At 44.1% G+C, this 23,165-nt stretch overlaps 1 protein-coding gene across 1 annotated transcript in view; it reads left to right on the top strand.

The window, feature by feature from the left end:
* The window catches only part of TNRC6B (trinucleotide repeat containing adaptor 6B), a 2,803,754-nt gene that overhangs the window by 956,268 nt on the left and 1,824,321 nt on the right, over nucleotides 1-23,165 (top strand). The window contains exon 7 of the mRNA XM_044074422.1: nucleotides 6,535-6,580. Coding sequence (XP_043930357.1) covers nucleotides 6,535-6,580 — 46 coding nt within the window. The remainder of the gene's footprint in view (nucleotides 1-6,534; nucleotides 6,581-23,165) is intronic.

Below are 23,165 nucleotides of genomic sequence, written 5' to 3' on the forward strand. Positions count from 1 at the left end.
TAGCACTGTGTTTTACTTCTTATTTCTCAGTGTTAATTGGAGCTTACTACTCAATTGTGCCTAATTTGCTCCTGTATTTCTCCGTCATGATTACCTCTACTGCATTCATACCTTGATTGTTATTGTTTACCATCTACATGTTGTTCTGTGGAGCTTTTCTCTCTGGGCCTCTGCTGAAAAAGGACCTGTGTCCAGTTGGAATTTCCTGATAAACAAATGTAATTAAATTTGCTGCAAGACAGCAGCTCTAGGAGTCTGAAAAATGGATGCTTTTTCCATTCCATGAACCGGTCGCTTTCACCACGCTTTGTCTGGTAACCATGATCCTCAGAATATTACTGGAGGTAAAGGAGAGGCAAGACATGCTTCTGATAGCATCCTTTTGGCAGAGTCAACACTGGTTCTCCCTTCTGCAAAGTTTAGCAAGGAATGAGCTAATGCTGTTGCCTCAGAGCATGGACCTCTTGACAAAAAAAGGGTCCTTGCTACACCCTACGACTCAATGGCCGACAGCATGGATGATCTGGCATTCATTCCTTCCAGGTGCGTTTTTTCAGAGGACGTGCTTAATATAATGAACAAGTTTTGGAAACTAAATACAAGGAAGTCATACTTAGTAAAATGGAGACATTTTCCCTCTATTGCATGCATATTTGAAGGTATATGTTTCTGCTGGTTTTTTTTTTTTTTTTTTTTTTTGTTTTCTTTCTTCCTGTTTACTGCGCAAGCCCACTGGACACTCATGTCCCTTTTCAGGAGTAACCCAAGAGCACTGTCTGGTTAAGTGACTTGTTCAGTGTCCCAGGGTAGGCAAGTGTAGGTTGCAGAAAGCAAACTCTATACCCTTGATTACAAGAAGCAGTTTGTATCAAAGCTTGCCTACCTTTAGATCCTAGTTTGTACTCTATTACCAATGATGCAGCTTCTAAGGGAATTACTCCACCTTCAACCGCTCATAGAAATTATGTACCACAGTGGGACCTCAACTATGTATTAGAAAAGCTAATTTTGGCACCTTTTGATTCTGTTGCTTCAGCTGTCCTACAAGACTCATTTGTTTTTGTTTTTTGTTTTTGCTGTATCTGCTAGACACATTTCTAAACTGCAAGCCTTATGGTGTAAATATTTTTTATTTTTCACAGTGACAGGGTTACTCCGCATACCATCCCTTCTTTTTGCCCAAAGTGGTGATGGAGCTTTCTTTGATTTGGTCATTTTTATCTCCTCATTTGTTTAGAAACCGAAAGATCAAGGTAGGAAGAAACTTTGTATGCCTCAGACATGCATAAACAAGTAAGATTCTGTTCAGCTAGAATTAAGGCAATAAGAAAAGTATGCAGCTTGTGTCAGTAGCAAAAGTTGTGGAAGGAAAGCCTGACAATAACTAATCACTAGCTAAAGTAACATGCACTTTTATATTGTTTTTATTATTCTTTCCTTGGCAGACTGGTGCCAGGGTGTGTAAAGGCACATTACACTAGAGCCCACAACAGCCACTACAGTATTCATCAGAAAGGTTGATACCCTGCCACTTTGGAAACAGCTATGTGGTCTGTCCACTCCATTTTTTGTGAACATTACAGTTTGTGTTTTATATCCTTTGCCAAGGCAGGTTGTGCAATGGCGATTCTCTGAGGTCTTACCTCTTATGATAGCACAATCAGGGCTAGCCACCCCACTGGTAGTTATGCTTTGGGAGTCCTTCAGTAGTTATGGCTGCAACAGTGAATATTAGAGCAGGATACAGTTGTGTAAGGAACACCTTCACTGTTGTAGTCCCTGTTCCCTTCCACTATTTCTTGTGTTCTCCTTTGGCATCCTTGGGTTGAAATGAGTACCGCTTCCGTCTTACTTCTCCAATTTCCTTGTCCTTGCTCCACCAGACTCTGCCATACGTCTGACTCTGTCTAGGACCCAGACAAGCATGTTTGTGCTTCAAGGATGAATACTTACCCTTGGGGGGGATATGAGCCTCTAGGTTCAGTTTTGATGTGGAGTTTGAGGCAAGTACCTTGTAGAATCAGCACAAGAAAGAGCAGAAAATAGTTTTGGCCAATGCCTATTGTATACCACTGGTGGGATGGAAGCCAGAAGGGGGCACATAGAGATATGGAAATCGGGTCAGCCATCAGGCAGGAATCCCAGAAGTGAAGACTACAGCAGTGAATATACTCTGACATCTGTAGTTTATATTACGTTCCAAACAGTTCTACTTCTGTTATTAAACTGTGTATTAGTTTGATTCTGGAGCAAGGTATAACTACATTGTCATAGAAAATACTTGTGAAAACCTTGGAAATCAGACTTGAATGGTATCTTTTTTGGCAAATGCTTGGATAAATAACACTACAGCAGTGATCTAATGCTTTTGAACATCTACTGTTATGATGAGTTTTTCACACCGCTGTACTTTGGTAACTTTCTATAGATTAAACTAATTGGAAAAATCTTCATTAGGCTTGCCATTCTTATTTCTATACTTTGCTTGGGGAATTTATAATTGCTGTGTTTCTTTGGTAAGCTTATAATCTACTGACTTTCTACAGAAGGGGCCCCTCCAGGCACAGTACATATACTTGATGTGTGTTCTTAAATGCCACCACCCACCGGCAAACTTGACTTGGGGACCGTAAACTCAAGATGGTAGCAGCAGTGTACAAATTCTCTAAGTGGTTTGGGTTTCTTCATGAGAAGAAGATATGGTAGTGTAAATTATGCAGTCATCCTTGACTCATCACTGTGAGCTTCTTAGCTTCCATATGTTTATCTTCATTTGTTAGTGTTTCCAATATTTTTAGTAATTTTTCTTCTGAAAAGAGGCCACCATACTCTTTGCTACAAAGTACCTAGACCCTAGACACTGATATGGCTGAGGTCGAAAATCTGATCTGATGTTGTTAATCTTCACCTAATCCTTGACAAGTGGGTTCGGTTCCTACCCCTCGGAACCAACTCTGCCACATCTTTCAGCTCACACGCTCCAAACTCTCGAGCCAGGCTCTACCCATGATGCTCCTCACAGAGATTACCTCAGATTTAGTTTGCTGCTTAGTGGACCAGACGTGTTCATTCCATCTCTTGAGCTTTGGCAGTTAAATTGTTTTCAATTTCTTCTTTAACTCTCTACCTTTTCTAGTTTTATTAGTACTTCGACCCGCTCCTCCATCCTAAGTAATTTCCGTCTTACTATTACCGTTGGTAATCTGTCCCTTACCATAGTTGGTAAGTTCTCCTTATATTTATACCATTGAGGCATCTCTTAATGCCATAGTTGGTATTATTTTCCTTTTCTTCCTTTATTTAAAAAAAATAAAATCTTTCCTTCTGTCCTTCCTTATCTTATTGCCGGTAATGGTGGACCAAAAAGAATCTCCCTCAAAACCTTCAAACGGCACCTCAGGATTCAAGAGGTGTAGGAAATATGAGGGTAAAATGCCCAATTCAGCTGGGCAAACTTTGTGTTTATTGTCTTGGCAAGATTCACCTGCAAGAAAATTGCGTGATTTGTCATGGATTCTCCTCCCGTACTTTGACAGAAAGGAAGTACAAACTTTTTTTAAAAGGACTTCCAAAATCTCCTTTTGATGAGGCCATTTATGGTTCCAAGGAGAAAACTAGTGATACAGGAACGTCTTCCTCCCATGGTTCGAAGAAAAAATCTTCCTCTGTTCCGAGTGCTGCGGAACTGACTAAAAAAAACTCCGAAATTTCCTCTGTACCGAAGAATTCATCAGCAACGGGGGACCTGTCTACACCAACAAAACTGGATTCAGAGCAGACAGCCGCCTCTACATTCATCTTCTGTGGACTCTTGCAGAGATACTCGAATTTGTGGAAGTGAGATCTAGAGCTCCCTCCACGGCATCGGTGAGGTCTATAAAGAGTCTATCAGAAGCTGATATTATGAGGCTACTGTACAAGGCCTCTTCACTCTGACGAAATTCTCTTGGGCCGACCATTCATCCTTTCCCAGCCCCAAGCCATAATGACTATGGATGCTTCCCTGATAGGGTGAGGGGGCATTATCTGGGAAAGACCGTTCAAGGCACATGGTCCCAATTGGAGGCCAATTTGCACATCAACGTTCTAGAAATGAGGGCAGTGCTATTAGCTTTGCAAGCATTCCAGGATACCCTCCCCCTAGGAACAGTTGCAATTCAGACCGACAACATGTCAGTAGTCTGGTACATCAACAAACAATGGGGAACCAAATCTTACCCACTACGTCAAGAGGCACTTAGAGTTTGGCAATGGGCGATTTTTCCACCCGCTTTCTGATAGCAGTGCACATTCTGAGAAGTTCCAATGTGATGGACAAATTAAGCAGGACAATTCTTATGCCTCACAAGTGGTCTCTGAACCCTGTAATTACAGACAGGATTTTTCGCTGTTGGGGTCAACCTTGCTGCAACCTATTTGCTTCTCCCCTGAACAAGTGCAGAAGTTACTTCGCCATAATCCCCTCTGGGGGAGTCACCCAGAGATGCTCTTCTCCACAGTTGGCCTCCCGGTCTGTTATATGCCCCCTCATTCCTCTAATCTCAGAATTCCTAAAGAAAGCCAAAAGGACGAAGAATTCAATAATCCTCATTGCCCCATTCTGGCCTTGACAAGTTTGGTTTCCCTATCTGTTCCCTATGTTAGAGACCATGGATCCTGGACCCAGTTCCTGATCTACTAACTCGCCCAGAGGGCATGGTTCAGACCAATCTTCAACATCTCAAGCTTCACTGTATGGCTTCTCCAATTCCTATGATCGCCAGGCATCCTTCTCTTTCTTCCCCCATCCAGCGTATTATTATTGCAGACCACAAACCTGCTACTAGAAATCTGTACCAAATGGGCCTTGAGTAAAGGGCTTGACCCCTTTGCTGCTCCTATCCAAGACGTCCTAGATTTCCTAAACACACTTTTTCTGTCTGGTTCCTCTGCTTCTATGATAAAGGTTCATCTAACTGCAATTTTGAATTTTCATTCAGGTTGGAATAATTCTTCAGTAATGTCTCACAGACTTTGTAAAGTCTTCTTGAAGGGGCTTTTCCTACTAAAACCCCTCTTTTAAAGAACCAGTTCCCCCATGGGATCTAACGACTGTCCTTCAATCTCTAACCAAGCCCCCTTTTGAACTGTCAGCATCTTGTCATTTGAAGTACTTATCCTAGAAGACTGTATTTTTGGTAGCAATTACTTCTGCAAGAAGAGTTTCTGAATTGCAAGCCCTATCATGCAAAATCACCCTACCTGATCTTTCATAAAGGCAGAGTGGCACTGAGAACAAATCCCTCCTTTCTACCCAAGGTAGTCTCTGAATCCAATATTAATCTTTCGTTACAATTGCCAACTTTTTCCCCTAATTTTTCCAAAAAGGGAGAATATGCACTTCATTTACTAGACTTGCATGGACAGTTACATTTTTATCTTCACAGAACAAAAGAATTTTGAAGATCAGTTATTTGTAGTCTTCACCCCCCTATATGGGCTATTCACTTACTAAGGTTACTTTAGCTAAATGGCTGAGAGGCTGCATTACATTCATGTGTCAATCTCAAGGACTTCAACACCCCAAAACAGTTCAAGCCCACTCAACAAGAGCTGTTAAGACTTCAGCAGTTTTTCATGCCAGAGCTTCTGTAGATGACATCTGTGCAGCAGCCACATGGTCTTCTCAACATACCTTCATCGCACATTACAAGTTATACCAGGTCTCGAGGAGTCAAGCATCCTTTGACAATGTGGTGCTTCAGAATATTCTTCCATGAGACCTCCCAAGGCTAAAGTAGCTGGGGATTCTGTCCCACTGTCAAGGGTTAGGTGAAGATTACCAACATCAGATAAAGAAGTTATGTCTTACTTCAGTGTTCAGTCTGTGTTATTCATCTTCACCAATCCTTGACATACCCACCCGCCTTCCCCATCCTAAGATTCTTGGTGGACCTCTTTAGTCCTGATGTAGTTTGTCATTAAGGACTCCTATATGGCCTCGTCCCTGTTTTATCTATATTAAACCATTCTATTTTGTGCTATATACTGTCATCTGGCAAACTCGATCTGAGGTAATTGTGAGGAGCATTATGGGTAGAGCCTGCTTCGAAAGTTTGGAGAACACGAACTGAAAGATACTCCCGAGTCAGTTCCGAGGGTTCGGAACCAAACCCACTGTCAAGGATTGGTGAAGATGAACAACACAGATGGAATGTTATGGTAAGACATAACTTCTTTTTTAGCAGTCCAACCTGAGGAATTTTCACCTTTATTTGGTAGTTAGTCTTCTGTAACCTTGTGCTACACCACTGTCTTTGGCTCCTTTAATTTAAATTTGAGGAGAGGAATGTCAGAAGTGGTTTGATTTGCGTAATTGTGTTAAATGGAAAGTAATAATGAAATGGAAAATCCTTGTAATAGAAGTCGAGAATATTTCTGCAGAGTATCAGTGGCTTGTTATCTGATTTTGCATGTGCAAAAGTAGTTTAACAATGTCATACTTAAGAATTCTTTTCATCCGCTTATTTAAGATCAATTTGTTTTATTTTTCAGAATCATCATGATGATCCTACAGGCAGCAAGATGGACATATCAGTGGGTGTGTATAATTTGCGTTTAGCTGTTGTATAACAATTTACCTGCTTCATGCGAAACAAATAATATTTGCAAACCTTTTTTACTCTTAAGCTGTCAGTTCATAGTGTACGTGGCACAGCAGAGTGCATTCAAGTAATATTTTTTTTATCCAAATTACCTTGGATTGAGATATTGCCTTCTGGGCAACATGATAGTTTAGCAGTATGTAAACTACTGAAAACTAGTAATCTGAAGTCCATTCTCCAAATACTTAAAAATACTGAATGTAATAAAGTTTGAATATGGAGTTATCAAAAGCTTTAATGAACATAAATTAGTACAAAATGTCTGACTTTCCTCCCTATCTCCAGGTATTTCAGCAGTGTGGTTGCACAGCCTTTCATCTCATGAAGGTTAATAGTTAAGTCTCGTCTTTCATGTCTGACATGTAGCATAATTCCATGTACTGTTGTTTTAGTATTCCGAAACCAATTAGTGGTGACAATACAACGAAATAAACCACTTGTTCTGAAGGAACCGGCACACAGCAGAAGCAATACTATGTCCTTTACTACATATCTCATACCTTCTAGTCCCTTATCCCTAGCCCATTTCCCTAATTGCAGATCTCTAAAATCTCTCTTTCCTTATAACAATTTAGGAAGATTCTCTGATTTCAGTCTATTTTCCAGTAATATAACAAAATCAATGTTTTGTGTATAACCTCCTGTCTGTCCTTGTCTTATATAACATCTATGTAATTTTTCATTCCTGCATATGTAATCTATATTCTCTTTGTAGTAACTATACTTTGAATTTTGTAATTTAAACATGTACTTCCATTTTGTATTGGAGCTTTTCTCCTCGGGCCTCTACTGAAAACGGATATGTATCCAGCTAGACCAGCCCGGTTAACAAATGTAAAATAAATAAATAAATATTAATAATCACTGATCACAGCAAAAAAATTCATTGATAACCATACTAAAACTTGTTACAAAAATACGGATCAAGCACTTTCATCCACCCCCATGTGGACTTCTTCAGAATCAATCAATTAAATTAATCATCACTATTTAAACTCTTTTTGGCGCCATTTCTGAATGATAATTTAAAGAAATATATCTCTACTTTTTGTAAAAAGAATATTACTTGTACATTAATTTATTATTAACATTTCTCTTACTAGTTTAATTAATACACGTTAGTCCATAATATATAAACATATGTATAAAAATCTTTTTTTAAAAAAGAAACGTTCTTCCATAAGTGTCAACTGTCATACAATACTGCTATACAATAGAATGGAAAACTACCATTCTAAGGTACATTCCTTGTTGTATCAAATCTATTCATATGTTGTGACCATAAATTATGAACATATATTATGAATCAATGGTGTCTAAAGGGTCTGAGGGAAAAAGGACTAAGAAATAAATAAATATATATAAAAAAGTATAGTGCCATATGTCAACAACTAAGTTGTATTCTACAATACGTATTTTCAGGGGCAATATATTGTATAATATAAATACAGTTATGGTATATAAAAATTTTGTGCTCATAAACAGTTGTATATAGTAGTAAATGCATCAATTAATTTAAATACATAGACAGTATAATATCATTAATTCTTATATCAATAATTTATATATCCTAAAATGTAGGATTATTATTATCTGTAATAATGGAACTAATGAGTATTATATTAGATTACAGTTATATTTTTTTCGAAGGGGAATACTATAGACAGACTCGTGGTGTCACAATGCCTGTGCTCCAGTTTATGCTAATCTAGTGATGTTAGACTGGGAAATAGAAAATATATTTAAGAACCATTATTACAAACATATCAGATATTACACTAGATTTCTTGACGATATATTTATCTTGTGGGATGGACAAGAGGACACTATTGATGAATTCATTAAGTATTTAAATAATACCAGTCAGTTTTTGAAATTCACATATAATTACAACAAAGAGGGGCTGTCCTATCTTGATATATATATGTCAAGCAGTAGTGAAGGATTTGAGTCACGAATTTTCAGAAAGAGCACTTTCTCCAATAATTATCTGGAATTTTCAAGTAACCATCCATATAAGATGAAAAAAAGCATTTTCAAAGGACTGTGTATTCGGGCAGCGCGCATGACATCAAGCTACAGAGAGATGTTAAATGAAATAGAATTTATTAGTAAGTTGATTACAAATAGAGGATATCCACCCAAGTTAATTGAAGTGAAATCATATGTAATAGGGGAATGAGGAAAAAATATGTCCCAGTGTTGGGAACATTTTTAAAGAAGGAAACCGTAGTGGAAGAGCATGTATTTTGGAGTATACACCCCAAATTACCAACACTAAGGACATTTTGAAAAAATATTGGAATATTTTTGCTTTAGATCAAGACTTGAGGAGAATAGTTGGTGATGCTCCCATGTTTGTTTATAAGATGGGGCTGAATTTAAAACATTTGTTAGAGAAATCTAAGAGGGAGAAGGAGATGTCTATACAACACGGAGGAACTCGGAAATGTGGAAGATGTGCTTATTGTCAGGTTATATTAGAAGAGGATGATGTAGTGTTGAACAATATAAATAAAACAAAAATTGTTTTTAGGAGGGGTAACTGTAATACTAAGAATGTTGTATATATGGCAAAATGCTCAATATGATGTTCATAGTGTTACACTGCTGCAGTCATCACACTTGGGTTATCCTGCCGTCAGGCGGTCCCGCAGTCGGCCAGAGTTCCAAAGTCTTGGTCCGGTGTCTGTTTCTGTCGCTTCTTCCCTGACGTCAGTGCGCCAGGGGTATATAAGAGGCATCCGACGCCATTTTCTTCAGTCTTTCTTGCCGCGCGGTGCCCAAAGTAGAAGCAGTTCGCAAGTGCCGGTCGGCCGACTCCTGAGATTTTCAAATCGAATTTCAGACCGAAGTCTTCAATAAAGCTAAGTACCCCGTTGGGGAACCTTTTCTTGCCTCAGTCCAATGTCAGAAAAAGTTAACAATTGCATTTCTTGTGGGAAGCAAATACCTCGTAAGGACTTTCATTCTTATTGCATTCCTTGCCTAGGCTTAGACTACGACGTCACAGGTTGTCGGTTTTGTGCTAGGTTTAACAAACGTACTATTAAATGTCGGTTTGATTTCGCCCGACATTATTTTGGTAGGAAATTTAATTATACCATGCCGTCGGAGTAACCGACAACTGGAATGCATAAAAAGCGCAAAGATAAAGACAGGCAGCTGAGACCCAAACCAGACTCCGAGGCCTCTGCTAGGCCAGTCGCCGGTTCTCCGGTTTTCAGTGAGATGCCTACGCAGCTCCTGACTACCGCTGATTTAGAACCCCAGGCGGCATCCGATTCCCAAGCGGAGATTGCTAGGCCTCCACAACCTTTACCTTTAGGCCCTTCCGACTCCATGGCTGAAGGAGATTCCGGTGCAGTTGAAACGCCTTCAGTTGCAGAAGATGTCTTCAGACTGACTACACTGACTACACTCACTATTAAATCTTATGCAAAGCTGAAAACCCCTTTTAAAAACAAAGAAGACTGTACAGCAGTCTCCAGTACAAGGCCCCATGCCTAAGAAACAGATGCTTTAGATGGCTGAAGATTTAATTACCCTTATCAGGGGTTCCCATCCTCCTCGTGATAAAAGGCCAAGACAGGAGGAGGACTACGCTTCCTCTGACCAGGTTTCAATTTCTTCAGATTCTTCTGAGGAACAGGAATATTCTTTTCCCCCTTATGAAGACTCTGATGCTGAAGAGTCTATCCCTTCAGCATCTCCCCCAGAAGACTATTCTTTTGGGGAAACTTTACATACCATGAGGGAACATTTCCACTGGGAAGGCCAGGATTACTCTGATTCTAAGAAAAGGCTCCGAGAGTTCCTTCTACTACCCCAGCACAGACCACTTGCTATTCCACCCGTGTTAGATATTGTGGATGATGTTTATTCAGAATCTAGCCTTAACCCAGATTCACTACCTCCTGCACCAGCCAAACCAGACAGATACTACAGAGTCCCTGACTCACACAATTTCCTATATAAAAGCCCTGTTGCTGACCCAGAAACCATTTCCCAGGGTCCCAAAGGGGTTAAGGCCTCTATTGCTAAAAATCCTGTACCCTCTGAAAGGGATTCTAGAGCACTAGACAGATGGGGAAAGAAAGTATATACCTCAGCTACTCTAGCTATGAGGGCCTTAAATTGCCAGTTTCACATGCTGAAATATCAACAATATTTGATGTCTCATTTAAAACAAAAAATGATCACACATACAGAACAGCCTGATTACAAGGAAATGCAAGATTTGTTGCATGCAGCTGAACAAGTGGGAAAACATACTTTGCAATGTGGATTTGATTCATTGGAAGCTTATTGTAGAGCAGCAGTGACAGGGTCATACGTAGGCATGCTTGGTTAAAAGAACAAACTTTACCTGATCATGTTAAAGCAAAGTTATTGGATGCACCTTTACAGCAGGATGTTTTGTTTGGTGTAAAAGTTGAAGAGGTTTTAAAGAAAATGGAGGATAAGGCAAAATCTATGCAGACTGTTAAGGATTCTTTACAGGTTCAACCCCCTCGTTTCAGCAGAAATTGGCCAACCAAAAACTGGTCCTTTCCAGCTTCTGCCAGACCACAGAGGGGCAAATACAGACGCCCAAGGGGCAGAGGTCAGTCACAAGGCTCTTACCAGCCTCGACAATGGGGTGCCACAACCCAAAAAGGAGGAGAAGACAGGTCTCAAACTATCAGAAGACAAACTCAATGACTTACCCCTCAGACTGCCAAGCAAATCCCTCTTGGCAGCTCCCTTGGGAGGAAAACTAGCACTTTTTGCAGACAACTGGCACAGCATCACAAAAGACAAATGGGTCCTAAATATTGTTTCTCAAGGATACAGATTCTACTTTCACACTTTGCCAAGGATAAAAGGAATGCCAAACCTGCCACCAAATCAATGGGCAGAGGGTCAAAAGCAAATTTCAGCTCTCATGGACATGAGAGCCATTCAAAAGGTCCCAACACAGGAGCAAGGACAAGGATTTTACTCGACACTCTCTAGTTCCCTGAAAGGACAAAGCCTGAAGATCCATTCTGGACCTCTCAATTCTAAACACATATCTGGAAGTACCCAAATTCAAGATGCTAACACTACAGCAGCTTCTTCCCATGCTGGGCAAGAAGGCTTGGCTAGTAACGTTGGACCTCAAGGAGGCATACCTGCATGTCCCTATCAGACAAAATTGCAGAAGATACCTCCGATTTATAGCAGGTTCATCCCATTACCAATTCTCTGCACTGCCCTTTGGCTTATCTACTGTGCCCAGGGTCTTCACAAAATGCCTGGCACCAGTAATTGCATACTGCAGACAGAGGAATTCAAATATATCCATACCTGGACGACTGCCTTATTCAAGCAGAAAACAAGGACATTCTTTTAAAGCATCTGGCGTTTGTCAAAAACCTATTAAGTTGCCTAGGGTACACAGTAAACGAAAAGAAGTCAAAACTAGTGCCCTCACAAGACATAATATTCCTGGGTGCCAGCTTAAATACAACGGCCCAGATGGCTTATCTCACGCCAGACAAGCAAGGACAACTGACTCAATACTTCAAAATGATGGCAAAAAAGACCCAACTCCCTGCAAGAAAAATTCTGCAGGCCTTGGGATTCATGGCATCTTGCATACTACTACCATTTGCAAAACTGCATATGAGGAAATTACAATGGTACCTGAAAAGTGTATGGACTCAACACAGCCACAGCTTGGAATTAATAATTCCACTCATTCCCTGCCTTCAACAGGAGTTTCTATGGTGGGCTCAGGCATGTCACCTCAATGAGGGTCAGCCTTTTGCCTTACCCCCAGCCAGGCAAACTGTAACAACAGATGCATCGGATTATGCCTGGGGAGCACACATGGCAGGACAATATTCAGGGCAAATGGTCTGCAGATCAAAGGCATCTACATATCAATCAAAAAGAGATGCTAGCTGTACAAAATGCCCTAACAGCTTTCAAGGACCTCCTACATCCAGGGCAACTAATAGACGGACAACACCACAGTGATGTGGTACATAAACAAGCAAGGGGGCACACATTCCTACCCCCTATGCAGGCAAGCAATGACCTTGTGGAACGCAACACTGACCTACCAAGTTCAACTACAAGCACAATTCCTGCCAGGAAAGAAAAACACATTGGCAGACGATCTAAGCAGAAACATCATAGATCCTCACGAGTGGAAACTAGATCCACAAGTATTCGCAATAATAACTCAAAAATGGGGGAGCCCAGACATAGACCTGTTTGCTTCCCCCCAAAACTACCTACTACGGAAATTCTGCACAAGGACATACCACACACACTAGCTTGGAAAGTGGATGCCCTCTCATTCAGTTGGAAAACATTGACCATGTATGCCTTTCCTCCACTGCCTCTTCTGGCAAAGGTGCTGCTGAAAGCCAGATTAGAGAGGCCACAAATGATACTCATTGCTCCAGATTGGCCACGCCAACACTGGTATCCAATACTAAGGAACATGGCTCAAGGCCCACCATGGATTTTACCTCCCAATTCCTCACCTGTTCACTCAGCTAAACAATTCTACACAGCCAGCTCAAGACTTTAAATCTGGCTGCATCGCAAATTACCTAAACAACCAGTCAACACTTCTCTCTAAAGCTGTGATGGATGTCATTCTGGAGGCCAGGAGGCCCAGCACCAGGAAAGCCTATTCAGACAAATGGAAAAGATTCTGCGCCTGGAACCAGGCTAAAGGCCAAAATCCCCTTGTCCCAAATATTCCTCAGATTCTTCAATATTTAAGTGAGATGTTGCACAAAGGACTTTCTTTTTCATCTATTAAGATCCACGCCTCAGCTATTTCAGCTCAATACAACACGGATCCTCCTATATTTTCACATCCATTACTAAGACAGTTCCTCAGAGTGGCTAAGAACATAAGACCTCCCCGGAGAGCACCAACACCAACTTGGGATCTCAGTTTTGTTTTGGAAAAACTTACACTACCGCCCTTTGAACCAGCTTTTACAGCTGATCTACAGTTTCTATCATGGAAAACTGCCCTGCTGCTAGCAATAACTTCAGCACGAAGAGTCTCAGAGCTACAGGCCCTAATGGCAGTGGAGCCTTTCATCATTTTTCATCAAGACAGAGTCGCTTTACGAACTAACCCTTTCTTTATGCCAAAGGTGGTATCCAGTGTGGCCCTAAACCAAACCATTCATTTGCCCACCTTTTATCCAAACCCCCAGAACAAAGGGGAAAGGCTCCTACACTCATTGGACATTCACAGGCAATTACGTTACTACTTGGATAAAACTAAGGCTTTCAGAAAATCTGACCAGCTCTTTGTATCCTATGCTGCAGGATCACAAGGAAAGGCTATCTCAAAACAGACCATTTCAAAATGGCTACGACATTGTATCCGTTTCTGTTACACACACCATGGGAAACTTGTACTTGGTAACATTAGGCCCCATTCCACCAGGGCTACAGCAACATCAACAGCCTTCCTCAGAGGGGTACCAACCAAGGATATTTTGGAGGCTGCAACTTGGAGTTCAGTGCACACCTTCACCAAGCACTATTACTTACCTCTATACTCTAAAACCAGAGCTGGCTTTGCCACTGCAGTTCTGCAGTGCCTACTAGCCTCTCCAAACCCTGTTTAGTTCCACCACCCATCCTTAGCTTTGGGATTCAACCCAAGTGTGATGACTGCAGCAGTGTAACACGATGAACATAGTACAGTTTTGTACCTACCATAAATGTAGATGTTTGAGTGTTCACACTGCTGCAGTCCAGGTTACCCTCCCTCCATCCCCTCTGACCTAGCTGAACTTTTCTATCCTTTTTCTATCCTGTACAACCTTTGTGGTGTATTTGCTTGTAACTGAAGGTATTCCTTTTATTCCTTTTACATGTTTTATTAGCAATATGTATTGCCTACCTACTTGGGGGCACCGGACATCTGGGGCAAGAAAAACTGAAGAAAATGGCGTTGGATGCCTCTTATATACCCGTGACACACTGACGTCAGGGAAGAAGCGACAGCAACCGACGCCGGACCAAGACTTTGGAACTCTGGCCGACTGCGGGACCGCCTGACGGCAGGATAACCCAAGTGTGATGACTGCAGCAGTGTGAACACTCGAACATCTACATTTATGGTAGGTACAAAACTGTACTTTCTTGTTTTTACATAGGTAAAACAGAAACTACGTTTAAAAAGAGAATATATGAGCATTTATATGCCATTAAGAAGAAAGATGGTACTAATGCACTTTACAGGCATACATAATACACAGACAGCATACACCATTTCAGATTTGCTATTATAGATGTAGTCACTCCGAATTTGAGAGGAGGTAATTTACGGGCACATTTAGCTGAGAGAGAAGCCAAATGGCAAATTCTAACTGATGCATCAACATTGCCCGGATTAAATGATTATATTACATTAAAACCGTTTTTACAGAATATACATTATTATGAACTGAAATACACATTAATAGATATAATTAGTGTTTTTTTATTATATATCAATAGACACACACGACTACTATTTTAAATGTATTTTAAATGAATTTTAATTGAAAGTTTTTATCAGTATTTTTCTATATAATACATCATTTTAGGATATATAAATTATTGATATAAGAATTAATGATATTATACTATGTATTTAAATTAATTGATGCATTTACTACTATATACAACTGAGTTTATGAGCACAAAATTTTATATGCTATGTTATAACTGTATTTATATTATACAATATATTGTCCCTGAAAATAGGTATTGTAAGAATACAACTTAGTTGTTGACATATGGCACTATACTTTTTTATATATATTTATTTATTTCTTAGTCCTTTTTCCCTCAGACTCTTTAGGCACCATTGATTCATAATATATGATATGTGGTCATATCTCGCCTACATTCTTTACTCACGGGTTCGGAGCCGAGAATCTGCTCCGAGTAGGCCAACTATTTCTCTAGCACAAAGTCTCTAATTGGGTGGGCTAACCCGGTATCCCAAGATGCACCTCGCCCTAGCCCCAGATCTCGTTTGCCACTCGTAGAGTTAGGACGTGGTCTCACTTGGCTGTGGCTAAGTACCTTTTTCAAATACTTTTTCTAAGTATTTTAGTAGTCAGTTGTCTTGTAAAAGCTACTTTAATAGCTAGTCTTCTAATTTTGACAAGTTCTTGTGAGCGTTTGTGAGGACTGTTTGTTTGTGGTATCTCTCTGTTTCGCGGGCTAGGCCCGTTTAAGTTAGAGGACCTAGTCCTCTCCAGTATTGTTCCCTTGTAAAATTGTGCTGGTTTTGTGTTTGTTGGTAGTTAGTTTCCCTCCAAGAAACGTTTAAATTAGAGACATTCTGAATGATGGGTTCGGAGCGATCCCTCGGCTCGACACGACTGCTATGCCAAAGAGCGAAGTCTCTTATTGGCTGAGCTTACTATATCCCAGGATGCAGTCCCCAGATCTCGCTTGTCGCTTCCTGCGGAGGCGTGGTCTCTTTCTGTCAGTTTTTGCTGTTTTGCTCACAAAAGCTGTTTTAACGGACTATCGCTAACTTTGTCTGATTTGGATTGAAAAATTGTAAAATTGTTGTGTGTGATTTATCATCAGTAAGAATTTAGTGGTTTACTTTCCTGTCAGTGACTAAAATTGTGTAACATCATGTCTCAAATATGTCACGCTTTTTCCTCAAGGGTCCTGCAGGCCTCTCCTTGGCTCCAAAAACCAGTCTGAGGTTGGTTGAACAGTCTGCCTTTTCGCCATCCCAGCATCGGTCCTCTGCGGCCGCCCCGGCGGGGGGGGCCGGGCGCGCGGCCCGCCTTCTCCACTGCCCCGGCGCTCGGGGTCTACCTCGGCGGCACGCCTCCTCTGCACTCCTCGGCCCTCGCCGATACTCATCGAGTCGCCGATACCGGTCCCTCGCCCCTTAATGGGACTCAGGCCTTCGAACCCGGGTTTGGGGCTTCTGCCCCTCGAGTAGCCTGTCGGAGGCCTTCTTAACCCGCTCTGTTTCCGGATTCTGATATAGACAGGGTACTCCAAAGACTGTTCCAGTCCCAGTCTTCCAAAAATTTGTTTCCTCCACTCCAGCTGGTTTCGGAGCCTATGACCTTGGCCCACCTCTATTGCTCCTCTCCCTCCTTCCGCTTTCCAGCTGCCACGCCCTATTGGGTGCTGCTGATCTCAGGGAGATCTCAGGGTCGGCTCCCAACCACTTCCAACCTCGGCTCGGGTCCGGAAGTTTAGTACGCTGACTTCTTCGGCTGGACCGGGGACTGTTTTCGGACTATGCTTTCCGGTGAAAGCCTCCCTCGTGCTTCAGTATCACTGATCCGGGTCGGACACTCGAGTCCGACTGGGGGTGGCGGACTGGGGGTCCGCCAAAGGGCCATGAGGAGTGCCTTTGGCCAAGTCCCCGCCATTCCTTACTTCACCACCAGCACCTTCCCGGGGCGTGAGACTTCCTCCTGCAGCTCCCCTGTCCGTAGCCAGCGGAGCCCCTGCGCCCGAGGGGGTCCCCCTCCCCTGGTTCCTCCTCCTGAGTTGTCTTCGAGTTGCTTCAGAGGAACCCCAAGGAAGAGGATCGCGGCAAGAGAAGCACGGACTCTGCAGTCTGGAACATCGGACACTGTCCTCAGTCAGCCGAGGGGTCCCCTCAATGATGTCCCGGATGGGGTCTCATTTGCAGACATCTTAGAGATCCTCAAACAACGAGGCGGTTGGATGCCCAAACCCCAGATTGCTGGGACGAATCAGTGCTCCTCAAGCCCTTTGGGCAGTGCCTGGATTTAGTTTGCGTCTCGCGAGCGACGAGTTTTACTCTAGTTTGTCGAAGACGAGCTTCTGGAGATACCGCTCTGGTTTATTTTGGCACATTTACCAGGCTTCAGGGATCGGGTCGAGGGAGTTGTCAGATTCCTCCGGTAACCTGAGCAGCTAGCCCAGTCGTTGGCTTCAATTCGGCTGGCCTTCGTCAATTTCCTTTATTCCATGAGGCTCATTTTTTTCTCCCAACAGCAGGAAGATTCCCGTCCAGAGGCAGAGGGGAAAATTTTTTGGGGAGATAGAGGGCCAGAGGCCCCGCAGAGGCCGCAATTCTGGTCCTTTTCGTGGCTCTTCCAGTCCTTTCCTGCTCCCGGACGCCCGAGGGATTGCCCGGCTGTGCTGCTCCGGTCGCCGCCAAGCAAATGCCCGGAGTCAATCCCTCAGGACAGGGAGTTAATCCGACGGAGGACGGTGGTTACATCATCCCATTCAAATACTCCCATCCCATTCAAATACTCACCCCCACCGTCCAAGAGAATCCCGGACCCCACCACCCAGTCAAAGCTGCTAGAGCAAGGGAAGCTTCCAAATCGGGGTCCCTGCATCAGTCCCCACAGACCAGAACGGATCACCAGATCGGCTAAGGAGACTTTAGACCTGAAAGACATATTGGATCTCAGCAGACTGAACCAGACTATCCAAAAAATGGAATGGTCATCAAATCCAAATTCCCTCCCCGCTTGTTGGAGAACTCCTGTTGGATGTGGATGAGCAGTTACCATGTGCGCCTGTAGATCACAGGACGCCTACATCAGGCGCTCCAGAAGGGTCGCGCTCAGCCTGTACTAGCTTCAGCCTGTATAATTCATCCATCTAATTTGGTCTCACCACTTTGGTCTCACCACAGCCCCAGGGGGTGTCTACCAACCCAAGAGAGTGTGTTGATTCCTGTTTCCCTATCTCTTGGATTCCAAGTGTTTCCCCAGCCACCACACTGGCTCTACTAACACCATCTCTCTGCCACCTCATGGACAATCTCAAAGCCACCCATCATCTGTGTGTTTCCAAAGGGATTACATTCAATTGGTCAAAGTCTAAGTTTATAGAGCCCTCATAGACCTCAAGTTTGATGCGGCCTGATTAGACCTCCATTGGATCGCCACTTTCTCTGCCAAGTTCATCCCTAATCCCGAGATCCAAAGCCCCAGCCAGGATATCTCGGATAGGAAGCCAAGCCCCAGTCCGCCATGTCTTGTTTAGGGCTCAATGTCACATGAGGATCTCTTCAGTGGCTCTTGTCAACTCAATGGTCCTTTCTAGGATGCTCCCTCAATCATCAATGGTGGATTCAGGATCTTCCCTCAGGATCTTCGCCATGTTTAGACATCCAACTGGATCAGGGAGCTGGTTGTTCTCCCCATCCAGGAGTTACCAGGACGGCTGGATGCCCTCCCCTAGGGTGGTGGCTACCCTGACGACAGCAGGCAGACAGAGTGGGGTTGGGGCTCGGATTCTCCTTCTCCACATAGTTGTGTTACACTTCGCTGTACTCTCTCCTCTTCTCACACACAGATTTCTTCCTCAGGGCATCATATCCATCCTTACACACAACATGTCGGGTGGTTTGGTATCCATCCAAACAAGGAGGGATTTCAAGAGATGGGGGCGCCCCGCTGCTCGACCTTTGTAACTCCACAAAAACTACCAAGCTGACAGGAGTTCTTCTCCTTGATTCCCACATCAGGAGTACCAGCCAGGATGTCGAAACAAGCACAACAGGCCAACTTTTATGCCGTTTCCTACCTGAAAAAGCATGCAGTGGACGATCCGTGGACCTTAGACTGATCCTCGGTTTGTTAATCCATCAGTCGGGACATTGGCATCAGTCCTTCAATCTAAAATTGGAACAGCTTGGCTCCCACTCCAACCTTTAGTTAGAAGGCACACACTAGGACCCAAGTTATTCATTTATCTTGACACTTCGCCACCACACTAACAAACTGTAAACAGTAAGTGGAAAGGGTTTGCCATCTGTGTCAACTCTGGGCTCAACTCCCTTACTGCTGTGTCCCAGGTTTTTTGAAATTTTAACATTTATGTTTAATCAATCTGTTTCTGTCCAAGGATTCTTATCCAACTATAACTAGCTGCTATTGCAAGAAGAGTCTCAGAGCTTCAAGCCCTGTCTATTAAACCATCAGACGGATTTTTTCCACAAGGATAGAGTCGGTACTCACCATAACTTCCATGTTTTTGGGGGATCTCGCCCTCATTCTAACCACCACCCACCCTCCTTCCCTCGCCTTGAAAGACAGAAGAAGAGATCAGGCTTGTGTTGAGTTCTGTTTTGTTTTTATTTCATTTGAAGCGACGTTATATAAGTATGCGTGTGTCGTGTGCATGTGTATGGACAAACTAGATCTGGGGGGTGGTGGGTGCATCCTGGGGATATAGTAAGCAAGCCCTCAAAGAGCTCTTTGGCATTGGCATAAAGTCGGGCAGGAGGCGAGATTTGCATCAACTCCAACGATTAGAGATGGATCGTAGATGGATCCCAAAATGGTGAGTAGTATGAGTACATAACTAAAAGTTTCCTTGGCCGTTACTGTGTTTTGGTTTTCCCCTGCCTTCCTCTTGTGTTGTCTCTGTCGGTTGAGTGTTGTGTGGTTGTAACCATGTCTAAAAAGCAGAAAGAACATAAACCCTCTGGGTTTAAAAAGTGTACGAAATGTGGCTATAAAATGTCCATTACAGATGGGCATTCCATCTGTGTTTATTGTCTTGGTGCTATTCACCTGCAAGAGTCCTGCAGTTTTTGCCACGTGTTTAGCCCTAGGGTACTGCAGGAAAGAAAAAATAAACTGATTTTGAAGGGCCTGATTAAGCCCTCCTTTGAGGAGGCCTTAGATTCTTCTTCGTCTTCTAGTGCTAAGTCTAAGCCTTCTAAGGCCAAGAAAAGATCTCCGGCTCCGTCTGCCTCTTCGGAGCCGTCGGAGAAGGTTTCAAAAGTGGTTACTTCCTCCTCGGCTCCATTGTCCTCGGGGCTGCAGGAGAAGGTTTCGGTTATGGATACTACCTCTTGGGCTGCATTGTCCTCTGGGCCACAGGAGGTATCTGTTGTACTGGAGTCGACTTTGGCTCCGATATTATTGGAGCCTATTCGGAGCCGGTCACCCAGTGTCAGGCATGAGTCTCCAGGTAGGAGATCCCGTTCTCCTTCTATTTCCTCCAAATCCTCTAGGCTGTCTGATTTGGATGTGGATAGGGTGGTCCATAGGCTCCTGCAGTCGCCGGTGTTAGCAAAACTGTTTTCGGCTCCGACCCAGTCTGCTCCGGAGCCAGTCCCTGTCCTGGTACCGATGATTCCTCCTCTGAGCACCCATGTGTCGTCTGAGCCGGAGTGCTCCGCGCCGAGTGATGTTCTTGTGTCTGCTCCGATACCTCAGGTGAGTCTATCGGAGCCGGCGTCTGCTCCAACCATGTAGGTTCCATCCTCTGGTTTCAGTACTCTGGTTTCCTCAGTCGGACCCGAGAGGGATATCTCGGGACTCCTGTCTGTTCTGAGTCTCCCTCTCGGTGCATCGGCTCGGGTAATCTCGACTCCGGTCGTGGTCTCAGAGATGGGTCAGTCCTCGGATCCGGGAAGACCTGCCTTCGAGGCCATGAGGAACGCACTGGCTAAATAGTTACATCACCTTGATCGGTCACTCCGTCCTCCTACACCCCGGCTAGAGCCTCTGACGCCCCCCTATCCGTGGATGGCGGAGCCCGAAGGTCTGGGGATACCCCCTTGAGCGGTCCCCTACTTTCTGAGGGCCCCTCAGAGTCTGTGCCTGAGGAGCCCCCCAGAAAGAAGTTGTGCAAGAGGAAGCACATAGACTCCCAGGACAAGTCCCTCACCTCTGATACTGACCTCAAGGAGTCAGAGGGGTCCCCCAAGTCGTCCTCCGATGACGTCTCTTTCTCCGACATCCTGGAGATTTTGAGGCAGAGAGGCGACTGGCCTTCCAAGACCCCCTCCGAGGAGGAGTCTGTATTCCTCAAGGCCTTCGGAGCTCAACCCTCTGCCTCCTGGGTGTCTCCACCCTTCGAGCTCCTGGATTTGATTTGTCAAAGGGTGTGGGAGAACCCTGATTCCGTGGAAACTGTGCCCAGATGTCCAAATAAGTTCCTTTCTGCTCCCCCGGGGAAAGAGTTCCTGACCAAAGGGGTTTCGGTGGATGCCTTGGTGGTGGCGGCAGCCACTCAGCATGAAGTTGCAGAGGCTTCTTCTTCCGTCCATCCTCCTAACAAGGATTCCAGGAGTATGGACCGGTATGGGAAGCGTACCCTGTCTTCGGCGACATTTACCTTGCGGTCGCTGAATTACCTCTGTCATTTCACTCGGCTCCAAAGAGATCTCCTTAAGGAGCTAGGAGATACTCTGACGGGTAACATGCCTGAGGCGGTAGCACAGACTGTTAACGCCCAGTTGTCTACCCTTGGTTCCATTGTCAACTCGTCCATGAGGCTCATATCTTATGCAGCCGAAGGGGCGAGTAGGGCAGTTAGCTCAGGTGTAGCTCTCAGAAGGAAAGCCTGGATGCGCCTGTGTCATTTCGCAGAGGCCTTTAAGTCTTCCTTCACTGACGCCCCCTTTGATGGGTCCTCTCTCTTCGGGACCAAAGTGAGACACCCTCACCAGATGCGGACAGGAGGGAAAGACCTTATCTGCCGTAGCGGCCTGTTTCTCACTCCCTTCTAGGCCTTACCCCAAGGCTCAGAGGAGAGAAAATGTGGTTCAAAAAGTCTCAGAGGTCTTTTCCCGCAGCTCAAGGTGAGTCCCCCTCCAGAGGCAGAGGAGGGGGGAATTATTCTGGAAGATGCCATCTTAGAGGCAGAGGAGGTCCCCGCAACTCGGGAGACCGCGATTCCTTTCACGGATCTTCCTTTCAGCGTTCCTGAGGTGTTGCCCGACTGTGCTGTTCCGGAGCCAGTTGGGGGACGAATTTTGTTGCACCCGGAAGCCTGGGAAAGCATCACCCAGGATCGTTGGGTGCTTCGAATAGTTACTGGAGGTTACACTATCCCGTTTTTATCAACACCCCTTCCAGTCAGAAGAATCCCGGACATCCCACCCGGTCAACGGGATCAAGCAGCACTAGAAGTTGCAAAGCTGCTAGTAAAAGGAGTCATCCAACCAGTCCCCCTCAGACCATATCGGATCAGGAACTTAAGACTCTCTTTGGTGCCGAAAAGAACAGGGGACCTGAGACCCATTCTGGATCTCAATCGATTGAATCACTACGTTCTGAAGTCCAAGTTCCGAATGGTCATGCTTCAGTCCATTTTTCCATTGCTGAAAAAAGGAGTATGGATGTGCTCCATCAATCTCAAGGATGCCTATTACCACATCAAAATGGACAAGGCATCCAGGAGTCACTTACACTTCTGGCTAGGAGCCAGTCACTTCCAGTTTCGTGCCCTGCCCTTTGGTCTCACCACAGCTCCCAGGGTGTTTACCAAGTGCTTGGCAGTGGTGACAGCTCACCTGAGACGTCTGGGATTCCAGGTGTTTCCATATCTGGAAGACTGGCTTCTCACCGCCCCCACCAGGCATCTACTCGTTCAAGCCAGGGAGACTACCATTGCACTGTGTCAACAACTAGGAATTTCTTTTAACTGGGAAAAGTCTGCCTTGCTGCCCTCGCAACATGTTGTTTTTATAGGCGCAGAGCTAGACTCCATTCAAATGCGGGCCTTTCTGCCACAAGAGAGAATAAGAGT

This window comes from Protopterus annectens, chromosome 1.part0, assembly GCF_019279795.1.
Source record: "Protopterus annectens isolate FY-2018-M chromosome 1.part0, PAN1.0, whole genome shotgun sequence".
In the NCBI taxonomy this organism is placed as follows: Eukaryota; Metazoa; Chordata; order Ceratodontiformes; family Protopteridae; genus Protopterus; species Protopterus annectens.